This window comes from Rattus rattus, chromosome 4, assembly GCF_011064425.1.
Source record: "Rattus rattus isolate New Zealand chromosome 4, Rrattus_CSIRO_v1, whole genome shotgun sequence".
NCBI lineage: Eukaryota > Metazoa > Chordata > Mammalia > Rodentia > Muridae > Rattus > Rattus rattus.
In genome coordinates this window covers 66,415,138-66,431,371 of record NC_046157.1, presented here as the reverse complement: position 1 = coordinate 66,431,371, position 16,234 = coordinate 66,415,138, and the positions used below count along the sequence as shown (strand labels likewise).

Sequence of the window (16,234 nt, the reverse complement as noted above, 5' to 3'; positions counted from 1 at the left end):
ACTTGTCCCAACCTACTTAAAGTTAAATGAAGTTTGACAAATAGCAAATATTTTCATTATTTGAATATTTATCATCACCCTTCAAAGGCATTCCAATCACAGGAAAGATGTTTCAACAAAATATTGATATTTCAGCCAATTTATCTAAGGAGTAGGTAGACAGAGTAAGCTATATAACTGAATATTTAATAGTAACTATGACCCCCCTGTGGTGGAGAAAAAGCCTTAATAACTGTCTTCTGGACCTCTCTTCAATTCACTGCCCTACCAGCCTCATCCTACATTTGTCCGTAGACCCAAATCAATATATAAATAAGTGTTACTTTAATTATTACTCACCTCACGCTCCTCTTATCCCTATTTTATTTAGCCTGTTGGACTGAGTGGCCCACCTATCTCTTTCTCTAAATTTTTCTGATGCAAGAAAACCTGTGTCAGTAGAAAAATAGATAAGCAAGCACATGCATCTATATGAGTTCACCTCTCCTTTTCCTTTTATGGACTTTATAACAATAATATCCTGTATAACTCATTGGAATTACCATAATTATCCTATTGCTATAGATATGAATAATTGCTTAATAAACATTACATAGACAAATGATGGAAATTTATGTGAGCTCCATGGGGTTGCTGCCTTTAACTATAGTTAAGTTTACCTTGGGAATCTGAGTGAACTTGAGAATCAGAATGTTTCAGACTTGAATAGCAACTCCGGATTTGTCTAGTACAAAAATGAATGCTTAAAAGAATGAAAATACCATAATGCTTATGAATATGGACTACAGAGCTAAAATTTTTAGCTAATGAAAAAAATGATATTTTAACTGAATGGAACAGATCTTGCCATGTAATCTTTGACATTTTAATAAAGTTACAAAATTCAATACTTGCTTTTCATGACCATCATAATCATTAAGAAAGAATTCACCATCTACAGTTACAAAGTAGTATTCAAATATAGCTTGAAGCCATGCCTGCTAGGTTTTTAAGTAGAATACACTCTAATGGAAAATGTGCTAAAAATGTAATTTAACAAAAGGAAAAGATTGTTTTACCTGTAATTCTTCCAAGTTGACCCTGAAATAGCTTTCCTACAAAGCCACAAATATGAGCCCCTAAGCTCATGCCAATGAAATGAAAATTGTCAAGAGATGCTCCATGGATCTGTAAAATGCAAAATACAATGTAATAACTTTTATTTTGGATGAGAACAAATTCCCAATATATGGACATTCTGAAATCCACTGTTGATTTTGGCGTCATATATTTTTGGCACATAAGAAAGGACTTATAACTGTGAAAAGACATAGGTTAGTTCAGCTCGCACCACAAAATATCTGATCTTTATTTGTTTCCAGTAATACCATTAAACTTTACTTGAAAATTTAAAGTAAATTTAAATGTAATAAAAAGACAAAGTTTTAGTCACCCATAATATAGAGTGAGATAAGTAAAAATATCATTTAATGACTGAGACATATCATGATCAAATAGTAATAACGGGCATGATTGTGTGTTTATTTTGTGCTAAGTATATTAACATCTGCTTTATGCTTTATATTTAATATTCATGTTTGTCATATGTTATTCATATCCATCCTATTACTTAACACTAAGTCTATACTAAAATTATTAACTAAATAATATTTTGTTAAATATTTTACTAAGAAAACAGAAGTTAAAGTTGTATACAAAGCTACATATAAAGAAAATGTATTTAAAGTCACTGAAGTCTGAATATTTCTGCCTCTGAAAATTAATATGCTGAATTTCTAAACCTTAATGTCATGGCCTCTGCTGGAAGTAGGGCACAGACAAAGTGACGTCACAAATTAGGGGTATTTAAGAATGGGGATAATGTTCTGACAGAGGAGACCTAAAGAGGCTTATTTGGATCTTTTGTGATGCGACAATGCCAAGATTCAAACAATGAACCAGGAACTGCTCCTCACCAGACCCAGACTCCACCAGTCATGTCTCTCTAGGAGACATGAACGTGTTTGTATGTAAGGTCACTAAAGTGTTAGTTATACCGTGGCTCAAATGGACTAAGACCCAAGTCTAGAGCTGTTTGATTACAAAATATATGCTAGACTTCTTCTGTCTTCCCTTAAGGGTATATCAAACGCTCTAGCAGAACCGATAAAAGTATAAAAGCCACTCTTACTTTTAAAGTGCTAAGCTGAAGTATATGAATTTCAGGCAGGTTCTGAAACCACAGGTTACATAGTACAGCAAAACAATGAAGGACAAGGTGTGGACATTTGGTTCACCTCAAGTAGGCAGCTTTGAGAGCTCTCTGGATCTATGTTTTCCAGCAGACTCCCGGGGAGCTACACAGTGATGGTTGAAGCTCATAAAATGGTGGCAACTTTTCACCACTATTGCAGAGCAAGACAGGGGCTTTCCCAACAAAAAAAAAGCATTTCTGTTCTTCAAATTCCTCAAAGCAATGTCTCAAAAGAGGAAGAAGTATTTCTCCAAACCACAAAGCAATAGTTACTTTTCTCCCAACTCCTGTAAATCATTTGCAAGCAAATTGCTATGATTTTTTTTTCCTAAAATTCTCTACTTAACTAACACTTTGCACAGTATGAGGTACCTGTTATCCTATCTTCTGACCTGGGTCACAATGTTTTTAAAATTAAAGATTTTTAAAAAAAATAATAAAAATTATTTTATTCACTCGTTAGTACATGTCATGTGTTGACTAAGCATATACACTTTTGTATATATACAGTACCATATGTTTCTATATCAATTTAATATTCATGGAACATATAATAAAATCTCATTATTTTTAAAGTATAAACAAAGAATTTTGTAGAGAGATGAAGAGGCTGTTCACGGTGACACAGACGAGAGGCAACAAGTTTGAGTTTTGATCCCCTTCATTCTGAATCCTGGTGTGTATGCTTTGATGTTATGCCTGTTCAACTTAGCATAAGTTTGGAAGTTCATTTCATCTAAAATTCAGACTTCAAAACAAAGAAGATCCCAAGAAATCAAATATGGCCTTTCTCTGAAAGACTTACTGTCACCACCTGTGCTCAGAAAAGATAGGAACTACCATAAAGTGTTTACAATGCCATAAAGGTTGACCTATTAAACAATAATTATTCAAAAATAAAAGACCTATAAGAAGCCTTGAATTTAATAGGTCTATGCCAACCCTGAGCTGACCTAGTGGAAACTGAGATCCATATTCAGGGATGTCAGAATAAACTACTTCCTAGGATCTTTTCCTCCAATATTTACCAACAACAAACATATTAGCCTGATGTTAGAAAACATAACTAAAAAAAAAAAAAATGTACGGACATTACAGTACTGTTCACTCCTCACATAAGATCATTAATTCAGTCCAAATACAGAGTTTGAATGAGCTTTAAATTCTAATGGTTTAAAATAAAAGTTTTCTCATATTTAAAATATGAAAATGAAATAAGGGATTATCATTTAGAGTAGACAAAATATACCTTAAGATTACTGTGTCTGAGTTAAAGTTCCAACTGATTATTTAATTTCATCATATCACATAACAAAGTATATATTGCATCACATGTCTACCTTAAATTTTTCCTACTTACCAAAAGATTTTCAATGTACTCTCTCAAAATCTCCGCAACTTTTCTTGTATTTTTAACCGCTCTACCGTAAATAAAAGTTGTAGCGCCCTGGTTCCAGTCTACGACAATGAGATTCACATCTTCCCATTTCAAAAAGGCCTTAGTAAACTTATGTATCCACATTGGGGTGGAACCAAGCGGCCTGTACCCATGAATAATCCAGATGGTTTTCTTCGATGGGTTGAAACGGGCATTAACTGAGTTATTAGACTCAAAGAGTGGTTCTGCACACTTAGCATTGTTCCTTGAGTACATCAGCAGATTTATCTTTACTGTGGGATAAAATAAATCTTTCAAGGAATTCATTGCATTTGACTTTGAGAATTCAAGACATGTTCTATTATTCTCTGTAATGATAAAAAATCAATCTGAACATTAGTTAGGATAGCACTGCAGTTATGCAACTGAATAGGAGAATTCTATTTCATTAGCACTGTAACATGATTTACTGAGCAACTCTAATGTTAAATCTGTCAATGGATCAGGCAAAAAGGCTTCCTGAACTAGAATTAATAAAAATAATAATGACAACTATGAAAAAATTTGATAGGTTAAAAGTCATAAACATTCTTTTATAATAAAATAAAATGGGTCTGACGTAAATCATTGTAATTACTAATCAAGTGGGAAGGGCAGCAGTAAAAGTAGATACATTGATTGTGAATTTTCACAAGCTTTAACAGAAGTGTATTTACATATTAAAATTTAACTCACCATTCCCCTTATTAACACAAACAAAAATAATACAGTACCAGTTTGCTCATACACTTAAAGCAGTATAAAATTCCTTCTATGACATATAGGACAAGCACTTGAAAGTGTGAGGCAGAAATAACCCCAGTTCAAAGGTTAGCCTCAACAAATTAGCAACACCATGAGAAGATGAATACAGCGAAAGAGGGAAGAAATCACTGCAGTAAGATTAATGAGTGTAGATATGCAAACAGACATAACAAGTGCTGACAGACTAGAGTGAGAAAATGGGAGACCTGAGAGCTGTGTCCCTGGGGGAGCCAGTCCAGAGCAAGAGCAAGTCTGAGAGGTATCCAAATCCTGAAACTCTCATCCTAAAATGGCAAGAGGTAGAATGGTTCCCTCCTTGGGTCTGCATGTTCTCGTGCCAATAGCCTCTATGACCCCCACTTCTGCCAGCTTTGTGATACTCATGTAGCCTGGTGCCCAAATTAAAGGTTCATTGTCCCCTCTAACTGCCTACAAAGCCATGTCCAGTGAGCACCCGGAATGCCTTTTCATGCAAATGAAGCAGTCCCAGTGCCTTTGTACCAACCAGTAATGTGCACTCACCCCAAAGGCTTCTACCCACTCCCCAAGGCTTATGTAATCCTTTTCACCACCAATAAATGAAAGCCATTTCATTGAAAACCTCTCTGAGCTTTTATCTGTCCACACTGAGCCAACATCCTGGGAAACGACTACCCTGCCCCACAAGTAAGCTTTCTTTCTTCCATTCTGAGCATGTATGCCATGGTGCCTGAATAGCCAAGAGCAAAAGCAGAACCAGGCCAGCAATAAAATATGGTTTGGAAGTTTTATATGTATGTGTGCAGTGGGTATATATTAGACAAATTTATTAAAATTATTTCACAATATCTGAATTAAAATAAGTAATTATATTAGTACTGAAGATGTTAATCACAAGTTTTTGTATAATGGCACAAAATATAAAATACCTTTATCTATCTATTATCATTTATCATCTACCTATGTATCCACCTATTCATCTACCCATCCTAGAAGGATAAAGGCCAGAAAGAGAAATAACTACAAATGTTCAGTATCAGTGGTCATTGTGGGCAGTAAATAATGGCTGCTTTATATTATGTTTTTGTTGTTTTCCAGAATTATGAATTATTGAGTAAGCATGGGCATAAAATACTTTTATGAGTGCATTGCTTTGTGCTACGTCTAGAGCATTAATTTAGTAAGACTATTTAGGAAATAAAACGTTCAGTACTTGTCAAATATTTATAAAAGCATTAGTAAATACCTCGGTGATTTAAAATTTAAGGGTTGATCACAGGAAAATAAAAGGCAAGAACTAACAGATATTATTCTAATATTGTACATAATATACAATGCTTACAATAATTCTAATTTTGAAGGTACAGATGCATTCGTGCTCTACTTTCTTAGAGGAAAGAAGCTAGTTAGGGAGCTATAACACTTACACAATATTCCCAGGTCGACAATGAAGATGTAATTAAAAGAGCTTTGATCCTGCATATGTAATAAGTATCAGAGAAAAAGGAAGAAGCAAGGAACAAATTGATCCATGGTGGCCATGAACTTGCTGTGCTGAGTTCATATTTTATGAACCACACACATTTACCTCATACATCTCCAGGTCTGGACAAGTGTGAAATATAACCACATCATCCAAACTGCTTTGTTATAAGATTGATAGATTTTTTTTTGGCCTGGTCTTACAGGGAGTAATGAGAAACTAAATAGCAAGATCCCTCTGATACAAGTAAGAGGGAAGCACCTACATTCAAATAGTCGGCAGAAAGATGTCCTATCTATTAGCAGTCATAGCACTAACTACTGATTTTCTACACTGCTGTCACTCAGAGTAGAAGAAAAATGTCATTTCAAAAGAAAGAAAAGGAAGCTATTGAGACAAATTTTATGTTATTAAAAAAATGGGATCAGACCAAGAACAGGACAATTAAAACTCCAATTAAGGAAAATATACAGCTGCATGGTAAACATTTGAATTATAAAATCATATGAAATGTGAAATCTCTACCTGCAGGAATACATGGAAGAAAGTGGAGTTATGACTATGAAGAGAGTGAAGCTAATGTTTGAGACAAACAGTGAATGATAAAGCCTGATGCTGCTCAGTAAGGGGTGTCACTTGTTGGAAGAAGACAGGAGGGCTGCTTCATCAGCTCAGGACATCTTTGGATGGCATTGTTTGCAAACTCAACAAACTCACCACAACGTAAGGAACAACCACTCAATTGGACTCACCTGGATTTTTAGACCCTCCATTGCTTTTCCATGGAAAATTTAAATACCCTAGAAATGTGAATACAGAATATTCTGATTACAAACAGAGTAATAGTAACTTCAATTTTTCTCCTTTTCAAACAACTCATCAAAGAGACTGAAGTGTAGAGAATGAGACATTCATCAGAAATACTTGGAGATTCATAATCTTTTGCCTTTCCTAAAAGATACTATTCACAAATGGTTACATTACACTTATTGCTATGTGATGTGTGTGTTTGTGCACATACACAGGTGTGATCTGCATCAATGATTGGGCATAAGAAACCATATAGAAACAGCAGGTGTCTGTCTCTATTACTCTCAACTTGACTTCCATGAGACAGGATAGCTCACTAACCCAAAAGCTAGATTTCTTTTCTTTTTTTTTATTGGTTATTTTATTTATTTACATTTCAAATGTTACCCTCCTTCCCAGTTTCCCTTCCACAAGCCCCCCTAACCTTTCCACCCTCTCCCTGCTTCTATGCGGGTCCTGCCCCACCTGCCCACCTACTCCCACCTCAGTGCCCTACCATTCACCTACACTGAGGCATCATCACTGAGCCTCCATAGGACCAAGGGGATTCCCCTCCCATTGATGCCATATAGAGAGGAGGAGCAGGGAAAAAGGTGGACTGATTCAGATACAGAAGGAAATGGGGGCTAAGTGCAGAGGGTCAGAAATTTGAAAGAAGTGTGTAGTAACAGTGGCAGGGAGGTAGCCACTAGAAAGCCCCAGATGCCAGGGACCCAAGAGATTGCCAGGAGCCAACAGAGAAGACATTAGCTGAAATAGCCAACAAAGGGCAGAGAGAACCTGAAGAGAGCATATCCAGTGGATGGCACTGCCCCTGGTTGAGGGATGGGGCCACTCAACCCCCTCAAAAATAATAATCCATAATTCCTCCTGTCAGAAGGAAATGCAGGGTCAAAAAGTGGAACAGAGTCTGAAGGAAAGGCCATCCAGAGACTACCCCACCTAGGGATCCATCCAATCTGCAGACATTAAATGTAGGCACTGTAGTTGATGCCAAGAAGTACTTGCTGACAGGAGCTATACCCTGAGAGGCTCTGCCAGAGCCTGACCAATACGGAAGCAGATACTTGCTTCTTGCTGAGCATGGGGACCCCAATGGAAGAGTTAGTGGAAGGACTGAAGGAGCTGAAGAAGTTTGCAACCCCATAGGAAGAACAACACTATCAACCAACCAGATGCCCCAAAGCTCCCAGGGACTAAACCACCAAAAGCTAGATTTTTAACTAAATTGACAGTGAAGGAAACCTACTTGTCTCTGGACCTTATTGCTGGTGCTATAGTCACTCATAGTTTTGCCCATCTTTTTCATGAATATTGGGGATTCAAGCTCAGGTCCTCATGCTTTCAACGTGAAGCCTGATGCTATTCTTATGTAAAAAATATTAGATTCATAGAGACCTGATTCATAGAAATTCATCTGAAATACTGGGAGTGGTTGTGAAAACAGTGATTTTTTTTTTAACGTTAAATGTTAGAAAGCTGAATGACACAGAACGTTAACAACACAATTCACCCATATACTGCTTCACATTCAACTTTTACTCATAGAAAGAATGTAGATGAGGTGTAGGAAATAAACACATCCTCAACTGGAGGAAGGACAAGATTCCCATTCTTATGTCTAAAAATACAATACTTTAAATCACTGGGGGAGTGGGGGTAGGAGAAGAAAAGAGTTCTCATGCAAGGCTAGGTAATGTGGTTTCCAAAATCCCAATGCTAGATATGGCATAGCTCCTTGTGAGCTATTGTCTCAGGAGGCCCCAGAAAATCCCAGAATAACAGAGGATCTGTTGGTTGTCCAACAGATCTAGTTGATGTGATATTGTTGTAAAAGACAACATAGCCTGGTGGTGGAAGATACAGAGAAATTAAGCTAGTTCTGTGGAAATTTCCTTGTGAGTAGTTCACTTTTGTAGTGCCAGGCAGGCTTTTCAGCTGTTTGCAAAGAGGCATCAACATTTTGTACTCCACTGCGAACCCTCTGGATACCAATACCCATCCACCAGGAAAAATGCACTCACTTTCTGCAACTGTGGCACAGTTGTTATGACAGTAAATACCTTCTCTCTCTGAATGGATCTGATGCTCTGTCCAAAATAAGGAACTTATGCTTGGCAATATAAAACACATCCAAAACTCCATGAGCAAAGAGACCTTAGACCCAACAGGGGATCTTACTACCGCTGTTTGGCTAAAAGGACAGGCTGTCTTATAAATACATGTGTTTATGTCTATAAGGTAAAGCTACTTTTAACCTCAATCAAAGAAGGCTTCTCTTTACAACAAATGGTGACAAATGTCAGGGTGCATTGTAGTTCACAGTACTTAGAAAAGTGATGCTTGGTCCTAACCAGGACATTTATGTCATCTCCTTAATACTCAGGAAATATGAAGGGAAAGGGAATGGAAAAATGTAAGACCATCAATCATGGTTAGAGGACCATACCATTCCCCACTGAATGATGCCTGGATAGCAGCAGACATTTCCTTCACTCTATACACACTGAGGAGATGACCAGGCTCTGTGAGATAGCTACAAACATTTCATCAAAGAAAAATAAATGATTTTACTTTATCTAATGACATTGGATCGTAAATTAATACCAAAACAATATGCCATTATATACTCATTAAAAAGTTAAAATAATCTAGAAGGGATTAAGATTAGAAGAAAAAGTATTAAAATCTATAAAACTAGCAGGAAAAGTATTACTGAGGACATAAAACTTAAAATTACTTATATTGTGGAAGAAATTGGAAAAATAATGTGGTACTTTGGAAACAGGTTGATAAATTCTTACAGTGAAAATATGTACCTTACCAAACCATAGCAGTTTATATCTAAATGTCAACCATTGACAACTAAGAACTTCATGTACAGGTTCACATAGCATGTTTTCCATGCATGTCTTACTCTTGAAGGAACATATACATCAATCAGGAAACACATGAACAGTTGCGTTCTTATAGTCTGTATAGCTTATTACTTCCCAAGTACTAAATAATAATAGTAAACTATTACTGCATAGAAAAATGATGAATTGTTAAAAATATGTCAAGTAGAAGACATAGAAAAAAACCAGGAAAATGAAAAACATTTACATGAAATTCTAGAAAAGGGATATTTAATCTAGAATATCAGAAAATAGACTTGTGTTACATGCAATCAGAAGTAGGAAAGAAATTAATTGCAAAGGGTATAGGACAATTGGAGAATAAGAAATCTATGATTTCGTGTATCTTAAAAAATATAGTACATATAATTGTCAACATGTGTCAATGTGTTCAGCTAAATCTATAAATTTCGCCGCCTTAAGTATACTTTAATAAAGTAAATTTTCCGAGGATGCAGGATGGTGATGATCTAAGAATTTGCAAAGGATACAGCTGTATGTACGCATGTATATTTATTTTAGACAAGAGTCTCAGTTATTTCCCTAGGATGGTCGTGAACTCCTAATCTCAGTGCTTATTCAACCTCAACCTCCTGGATGCTGGGATTACAGGTATATACCATGATGTTACCTTCAAGTCATCGTAAAACTCTAAAATAGCTAACCCTAATGTCAAACATAAACCGACATGCACACACACACGAGCTACATAAAATGTAGATGACTTATTACTCTGTTAACAACCTAAATTTAAAATTGTTAGATAATCTGCTCAAAAAATACCATACAACAAGACCAAGAGAACATAATTTTAATTAATACTCTCTCACATATGAAAATAGAAGTATGGCTTATTAAAATGATGAAATCTTAGTAGTAATTATCCTATTAAAAGAAAGGATAAAGTCATTTGCCACAGGATGAATTGTTTTTACAAATCATGAGTATGAGTCATTATTTTTTTTATAGCGTCTGACATTTAGCTCTAGTTTAAAAATATGGGGATAGAAACTAAAATATTAAGTACATTTTGGATAACTGGCATATGAAATAAATGGTTTGCCTTACATAAGCAATGGAAATTATGAACTATAATTTTTAAGAAGCAAGAGGCAAATAAATAATTCAATTAATATTTCCATAAATTACATTTACACTTCCTAGTTCTTCATTATTTTCCTTCGTAAGCTTTTTCCTACACTAATTGATCTTTGGGATTTTGGTTTTGAATTTCATGGGGAACTGGCTTTTGTTTGTTACATTCAGTATTTTGTCTCTTTGACTAGAGAACGATGTAGGTTCTTTATCCCACGATACTTTGAGGCCTCAATAGGCCTATGCCTAGAAAGGGGCCTCATGCAGAACTTGTGACCCAAGCAGATACTTCAGGATCAGTAACAGGCTAAGTGGCTTTATTCTTTCAGGACCTCAAGTTAAAAGGAATTTATCCAGTAACAACTTTTAAAATGCTTGGATTCAGTGACAGGAGATCATAAATTAGTTTAAGCTAGTTTAAAAATAGATGAAGGCTGAATAGGAAAAGAAGGACACAGGGAAGAATTATAGAAATACTGGGGAAAAAAGACAAGAAATAAAAATATATACTCTTATAAAACAAATACTGAAAGGCAAAAACATTCTACAAAAGAATAGAGAAGATTTGGTTAAAATAAAAATGTCAATATTTTGTGATATTTGAAAATTAAAACTAATTCAATAGGATTCTTGAATAAAACTTTGTGAACAGATCTGCAATGCTCTCTTTTCACTGAATCTAAAACTGAGTTCATGTCAGAGAGCAGAGCTAAAAACATACAACATTGGTTCACAAAATTTTAACTATTTATTATCTAGCCCTTTAGAAAGATATGTTCCTCTTCTTGCTACAAGAATAACTGCATCAACAAATCTGAAACTTTAGTAGTTAGCAGCTACAATAAGACTTCATATAGTTTGAGTAAATGTGTAAATAAATATCTTTATACAATCTGTTCAGCTATCTTTTGGCTTGCCTTATATTCCATAAATACTTTTTAAACATTTTACTAGTTTTATTTTAATTTTGCTATTTTATTGTAGTCATCGTCATGAATGACCTAAACTTTCAACAGAAACAAAATATATTTCCCAATTATAACTCCACTTTTCCTGTTGAAAACTTAGAAAACTGAATAATCCTAGTCAAAATCCTAACCAAAATCTTTGAACCTGGACCGGAAATATGCAAACTATGCTATCGAAGTAACAATGGACTATCCTATCAGAAAAGAAGTAAGGCTGCTGGTGTAGAGTTCAAGATTCTCTAGCTTTTCAGTCAAGATTCTGATACCATGTATCATAAACCTAAAATATTTATTTTCAAAGAAAACCTCAATGAGTAAAATGTACCATATAAGCTATGTACTATTGCCCAGAATACCTATCTATTTGAGTATGAAGCTTAGACACCTCCAAAATTGAGGAGTAATCCAAATAGCCAACTTGAAAGCAAAAGCATTAATTTCTACTTGGCAAATCATGGTTTTTCGAGCGCATAGTCACAAATTTATAAAAGACATAGAAGATGTAAAAGCCTAGTCATTCACAAAATTCCACCAGAGAGCGATTCATCTTGGCTTGTGAATTTGCTACTGTTTGCATTTACATAAAGTAGAATGGCTTGTTCAACCGTAACCAACAACTCACTCTCCTTCACGCTGGAACAAGACGTTCACCCATAAAGTAGAAAGTCGCATTGCTAACATTAGTAGGCTTCATCACCATCGTCAGCCAGCAGAAGAATCACAGTTCCTGCCCACTACCATTAGACACTTTGGGACTTTTATTATGTGAAATGAGACAAAAAGAAGTTCTCCTGCATTGATAACTGGTTCAACTAAAAAATTACCTACTCAATAATTTTCTTCAAATATCAGACTTTTTAGACAAGTGAAATGGAAGAGAGTTATATAGTAAGTCATGATTTTCAGACACTGAACTAAAGCCTTACTCCTTAATTCCATTTTTTTCTTGAATGTTTCTACTTAGTCCTGTTTGCCTATTTGTTTTCAAGTTATTTATTTTCTGATAAATAAATACATCATAAAGTTCCTAGTTAGCAAACACACACACACACACGTATATGTACACATACCTTCATAATAGCAATCTTCTCTGGTATAAATACCATAATCATAGCAATTTTTCGTAGTATGGTGGCATAAGATAATACAAACCATATTAATTATTTTATAGGCATTTTTAATGATAAATTATTAATAAACATCTTACCAAATCTTACCCAGCATATCCAACACAGAAAAGTGTATATTCTCATTTGGAATCAGAAACTGTAAAAGAAACACTAGGTTTCACCAAAAACTTCCGTAATTCGTTAAGGTCCTTGTGTGATAGGATTGTCTCCGTCCAGCAAGCTTTCCTGTAAAAATGACTCTTGCTCCTCCCCTGGCTGAAGAAGGTGAGGGAGTCTGTCATCTCCCACTGGCTTGTGTTATGAGAGCATGTCTAAGCCAAAGACTCTGTAATAACTCGCAAATGTTCAGCTACACAAGTAAGATTTGAGAGAAAGGGAAACCTAATTGTAGATGTCTCCGTTCCTTAACCTCAGAATTTTAGAAGTGGCATGGGAGGATATGTTTATGGAAAGCATAGAAAAAATAAATATGTTACTAGAAATCCCAGAAATGAAAGGAGTCAGAGTAAGTTGTGTTTCATGTTCATTTTGATTATAAACTGAGTTCTCCACAGACCTAAAATCAATAACAAGATCTACACCCATGAAGCTGCCTAGGTCTTATGCATATGTCATTATCCTTCCCAAACACAGGGGCTATTTTAGATCTCTCAGACACTGAGCCACCAGCCAGGCAGCATACGCTTGCCAGCAAAGACGCTCAACACATACACAGCAGAGGACTGGCCTCAGTGAGAGAAGAGGCACCTAACCCTGGAGAGACTTGAGGCCCCAGGGAGGGAGGGGGCCACATAGGGTTGGGTGGGGACAACTTCTTGGAGACAGAGTAGAAGGAATGAGATGAGAACCTGGAGGGGATAATGTCTGAACTATAAAAATAGGTTAAAAATAATTAAAAAAAAACCTTTTTATTCTAGCTTGTCCTTTGGGGCTAAATGTTTTTGGTTTTAATATAAAAACCATGTAAAAGCATTACTAGTTTTCTCTTTCATGTTTATTTAGTTTTTCTCCTATTTTCTTTCCCAGAAAGAAAGTTGAGACAGCAAGAAAAAGCAATAATCATTCATACACAGAGCCCAAGTTCAAAACAAAACTTTTTTTTTAAAGAAAATATGTATCTTGGAAATGTTTCAATGATACTATAAATCTGGAAGGTTTTATTTACAACAGAGGTCAGGAGAGATGGTTTAGAAACCCCCAAACGTGAGATACTTATTTTGAAATCAAGACATGTAACTGCTGGTAAACACTGCTGTTGTTTGACCTTTTTGAGTTTTATTGAGGCTGTGTTTTAAAGAATGTAAACAAATGTAGACACTTCCACCATACTCAGTTGTTAATAACTGCAAATCTCTAAATGAAAACTGCATATCCATGTTATGTGAGAAGGGAGAAATACAGTGAAAAACATGTAAAATGCGGTTTTAATGAGATGATAGTTAATAGAATAGGAGAAAAAACTTTCAAAAGACATAATTTACTTTTCTCTGGTTTTTTTTTTTTGTTGTTGTTAAAAAATGAAACTATCTTAGTATTTGTATTGACATCATTCTCACCCACTCATATGAATGTGGAGTTTAAGCCAATACAGTCTTTAACAGCGTTTCAGAACATAAAATGACATTCCTTCATTATCATACATTTTACTTGCTTTCAATATGAGAATATTTGGTCATTAATGCCGAATAGAATATAAGTGGAAGATAATGTAATGTAAAATATACTAATGTTTTTAGCATTCTGGGTGTTTATTTAATTCTTATTCAAAAATACAATATGAGAGTAAGTATTTTTAAAATACTTATGTGAACAAAGTAAATAATGTCACAAAGGAGATTATGTTGGTGATGAAAATTACAAACATAGGGTTGATGGAGTTCTGTTCATCAGCCGTGTTTCTGAGCACTTGAACACTAATTATAAGAGCTAAGCAATATTTACTTAGTAGGTCAATTTTCAGAATTTATCTTGGGATTAAACTTTTATTTAATTTATATTATTTCTGGTAAAAAATATTTAGTAAAGTCTGAAGATTGTGGCTCTGTTAGTAGAATATGTTTATATTATTTCTGGTAAAAAAATATTTAATAAAATCTGATGATTGTGGCTCTGTTAGTAGATTCCTGAGGTGGTGTTAGTAGAGTCTGTACTGCTCCAGACTCTAGATTCAATGTCTAATAGCACTAAATGAGTTGTAGACCTTGCCTTCAGGAGGAGGAAAGAACAGAGGACTGTCAAGGTCAACCATGGCTACTTGGCAAGTTTGAGGCCAGACATTGACAAGACCCTGTTAAAAACATAAGATCTCAAAAATGTTTACCTCTGAGTCAGCAATTAGACATCCGAAGGACATTGCTACAGAACTGCAAGTTTCTTCCATGTCCTAATAAAATCAAAGGCACAGGAAAGTGCAAACAAAAGAATTCATCTCAAAACCATTACCATGACCCAAAATGGAAAATATAAACGTCTAACAGGACATAATTTCTCTAATTGTGTAGATCATGAAGATTAATAATACACACGTGTCATTATTTATAGTTTTAGAAAGTATCCATTACCAAGTTCTTCCATTCATTAATTCATTCATATGTTTATTCATTTATACAACTTTTAGTAAGCACCTCCTGAGATCCATAGACTTAGTTTTTTTGATACACCATAGAGATGCTCATATTTTTCAGGAGATGTCATTTCAACAGGTATAAGTTATGCAGTCACAAATGTGCCAGGGTCTGCCTTGGATGCTTGTATTTACTTATGCAGCACTAGTTCAAAGTAAAGAGGGGTTGAAAACTATAACTAGAGAATAATGCTTTTACCTATGTGGAGCATTCAGTGATTCTAGATTGCACGGTAGAGGAAATTCCAGCAGAATACACTTTCTGGGGTGAGCTACTGAAGTGAAATTAGAAATCTGCACATCTATCTATGTAACTAGTTGTCTGTTTGTCAACTCTGGGTTTGTATATGCACACAAAACCATATCCATCCACGTGTATAATTTATACTTTGGTACATCCATGAAAGGAGTATAAAGCATTCTGATAAAAACAGTCTAATTCTTTATGGAGTATTGCACATGCTCCCACTAAAGCTGTATATGTGAGTAGTGGGCTAGTAAACACTGAAAGCAAAAATCCTTTTTAGCATTTGGTACAGTTGTGCATTCAATATGAATTAGAAAATACAATGTACTTAAATCAAAAGTTACCTGTTGAGATCAAATTCTAAGTAAATAGCCAAGCATATGAGCTGCATTTCAAAACAATGAATAAGAAATCTAAATAACAATGGCCTTAGATGTATTTAAAGCCAAAAGAGCATAGCATAGGATAGCATAGCATAGCATAGCATAGGATAGCATAGCATAGCATAGCATAGCATAGCATAGCACAGCACAGCATAGCATAGCATAGCATAGCATAGCATAGCATAGAATAGCATAGCGTAACAC

The 16,234-nt window shown here is 35.1% G+C and overlaps 1 protein-coding gene across 1 annotated transcript in view; it reads right to left on the bottom strand.

Moving 5' to 3' along the window:
* Lipi (lipase I) overlaps nucleotides 1-13,013 on the bottom strand; it is a 38,846-nt gene extending 25,833 nt beyond the window's left edge. Inside the window, exons 1-4 of the mRNA XM_032899403.1 lie at nucleotides 12,855-13,013; nucleotides 6,630-6,677; nucleotides 3,594-3,979; nucleotides 1,059-1,167 (exon numbers count right to left, since the gene is read on the bottom strand). Coding sequence (XP_032755294.1) covers nucleotides 1,059-1,167; nucleotides 3,594-3,979; nucleotides 6,630-6,677; nucleotides 12,855-12,900 — 589 coding nt within the window. The 5' untranslated portion in view covers nucleotides 12,901-13,013. The remainder of the gene's footprint in view (nucleotides 1-1,058; nucleotides 1,168-3,593; nucleotides 3,980-6,629; nucleotides 6,678-12,854) is intronic.
* Between the last annotated feature and the right edge of the window lie 3,221 nt (nucleotides 13,014-16,234).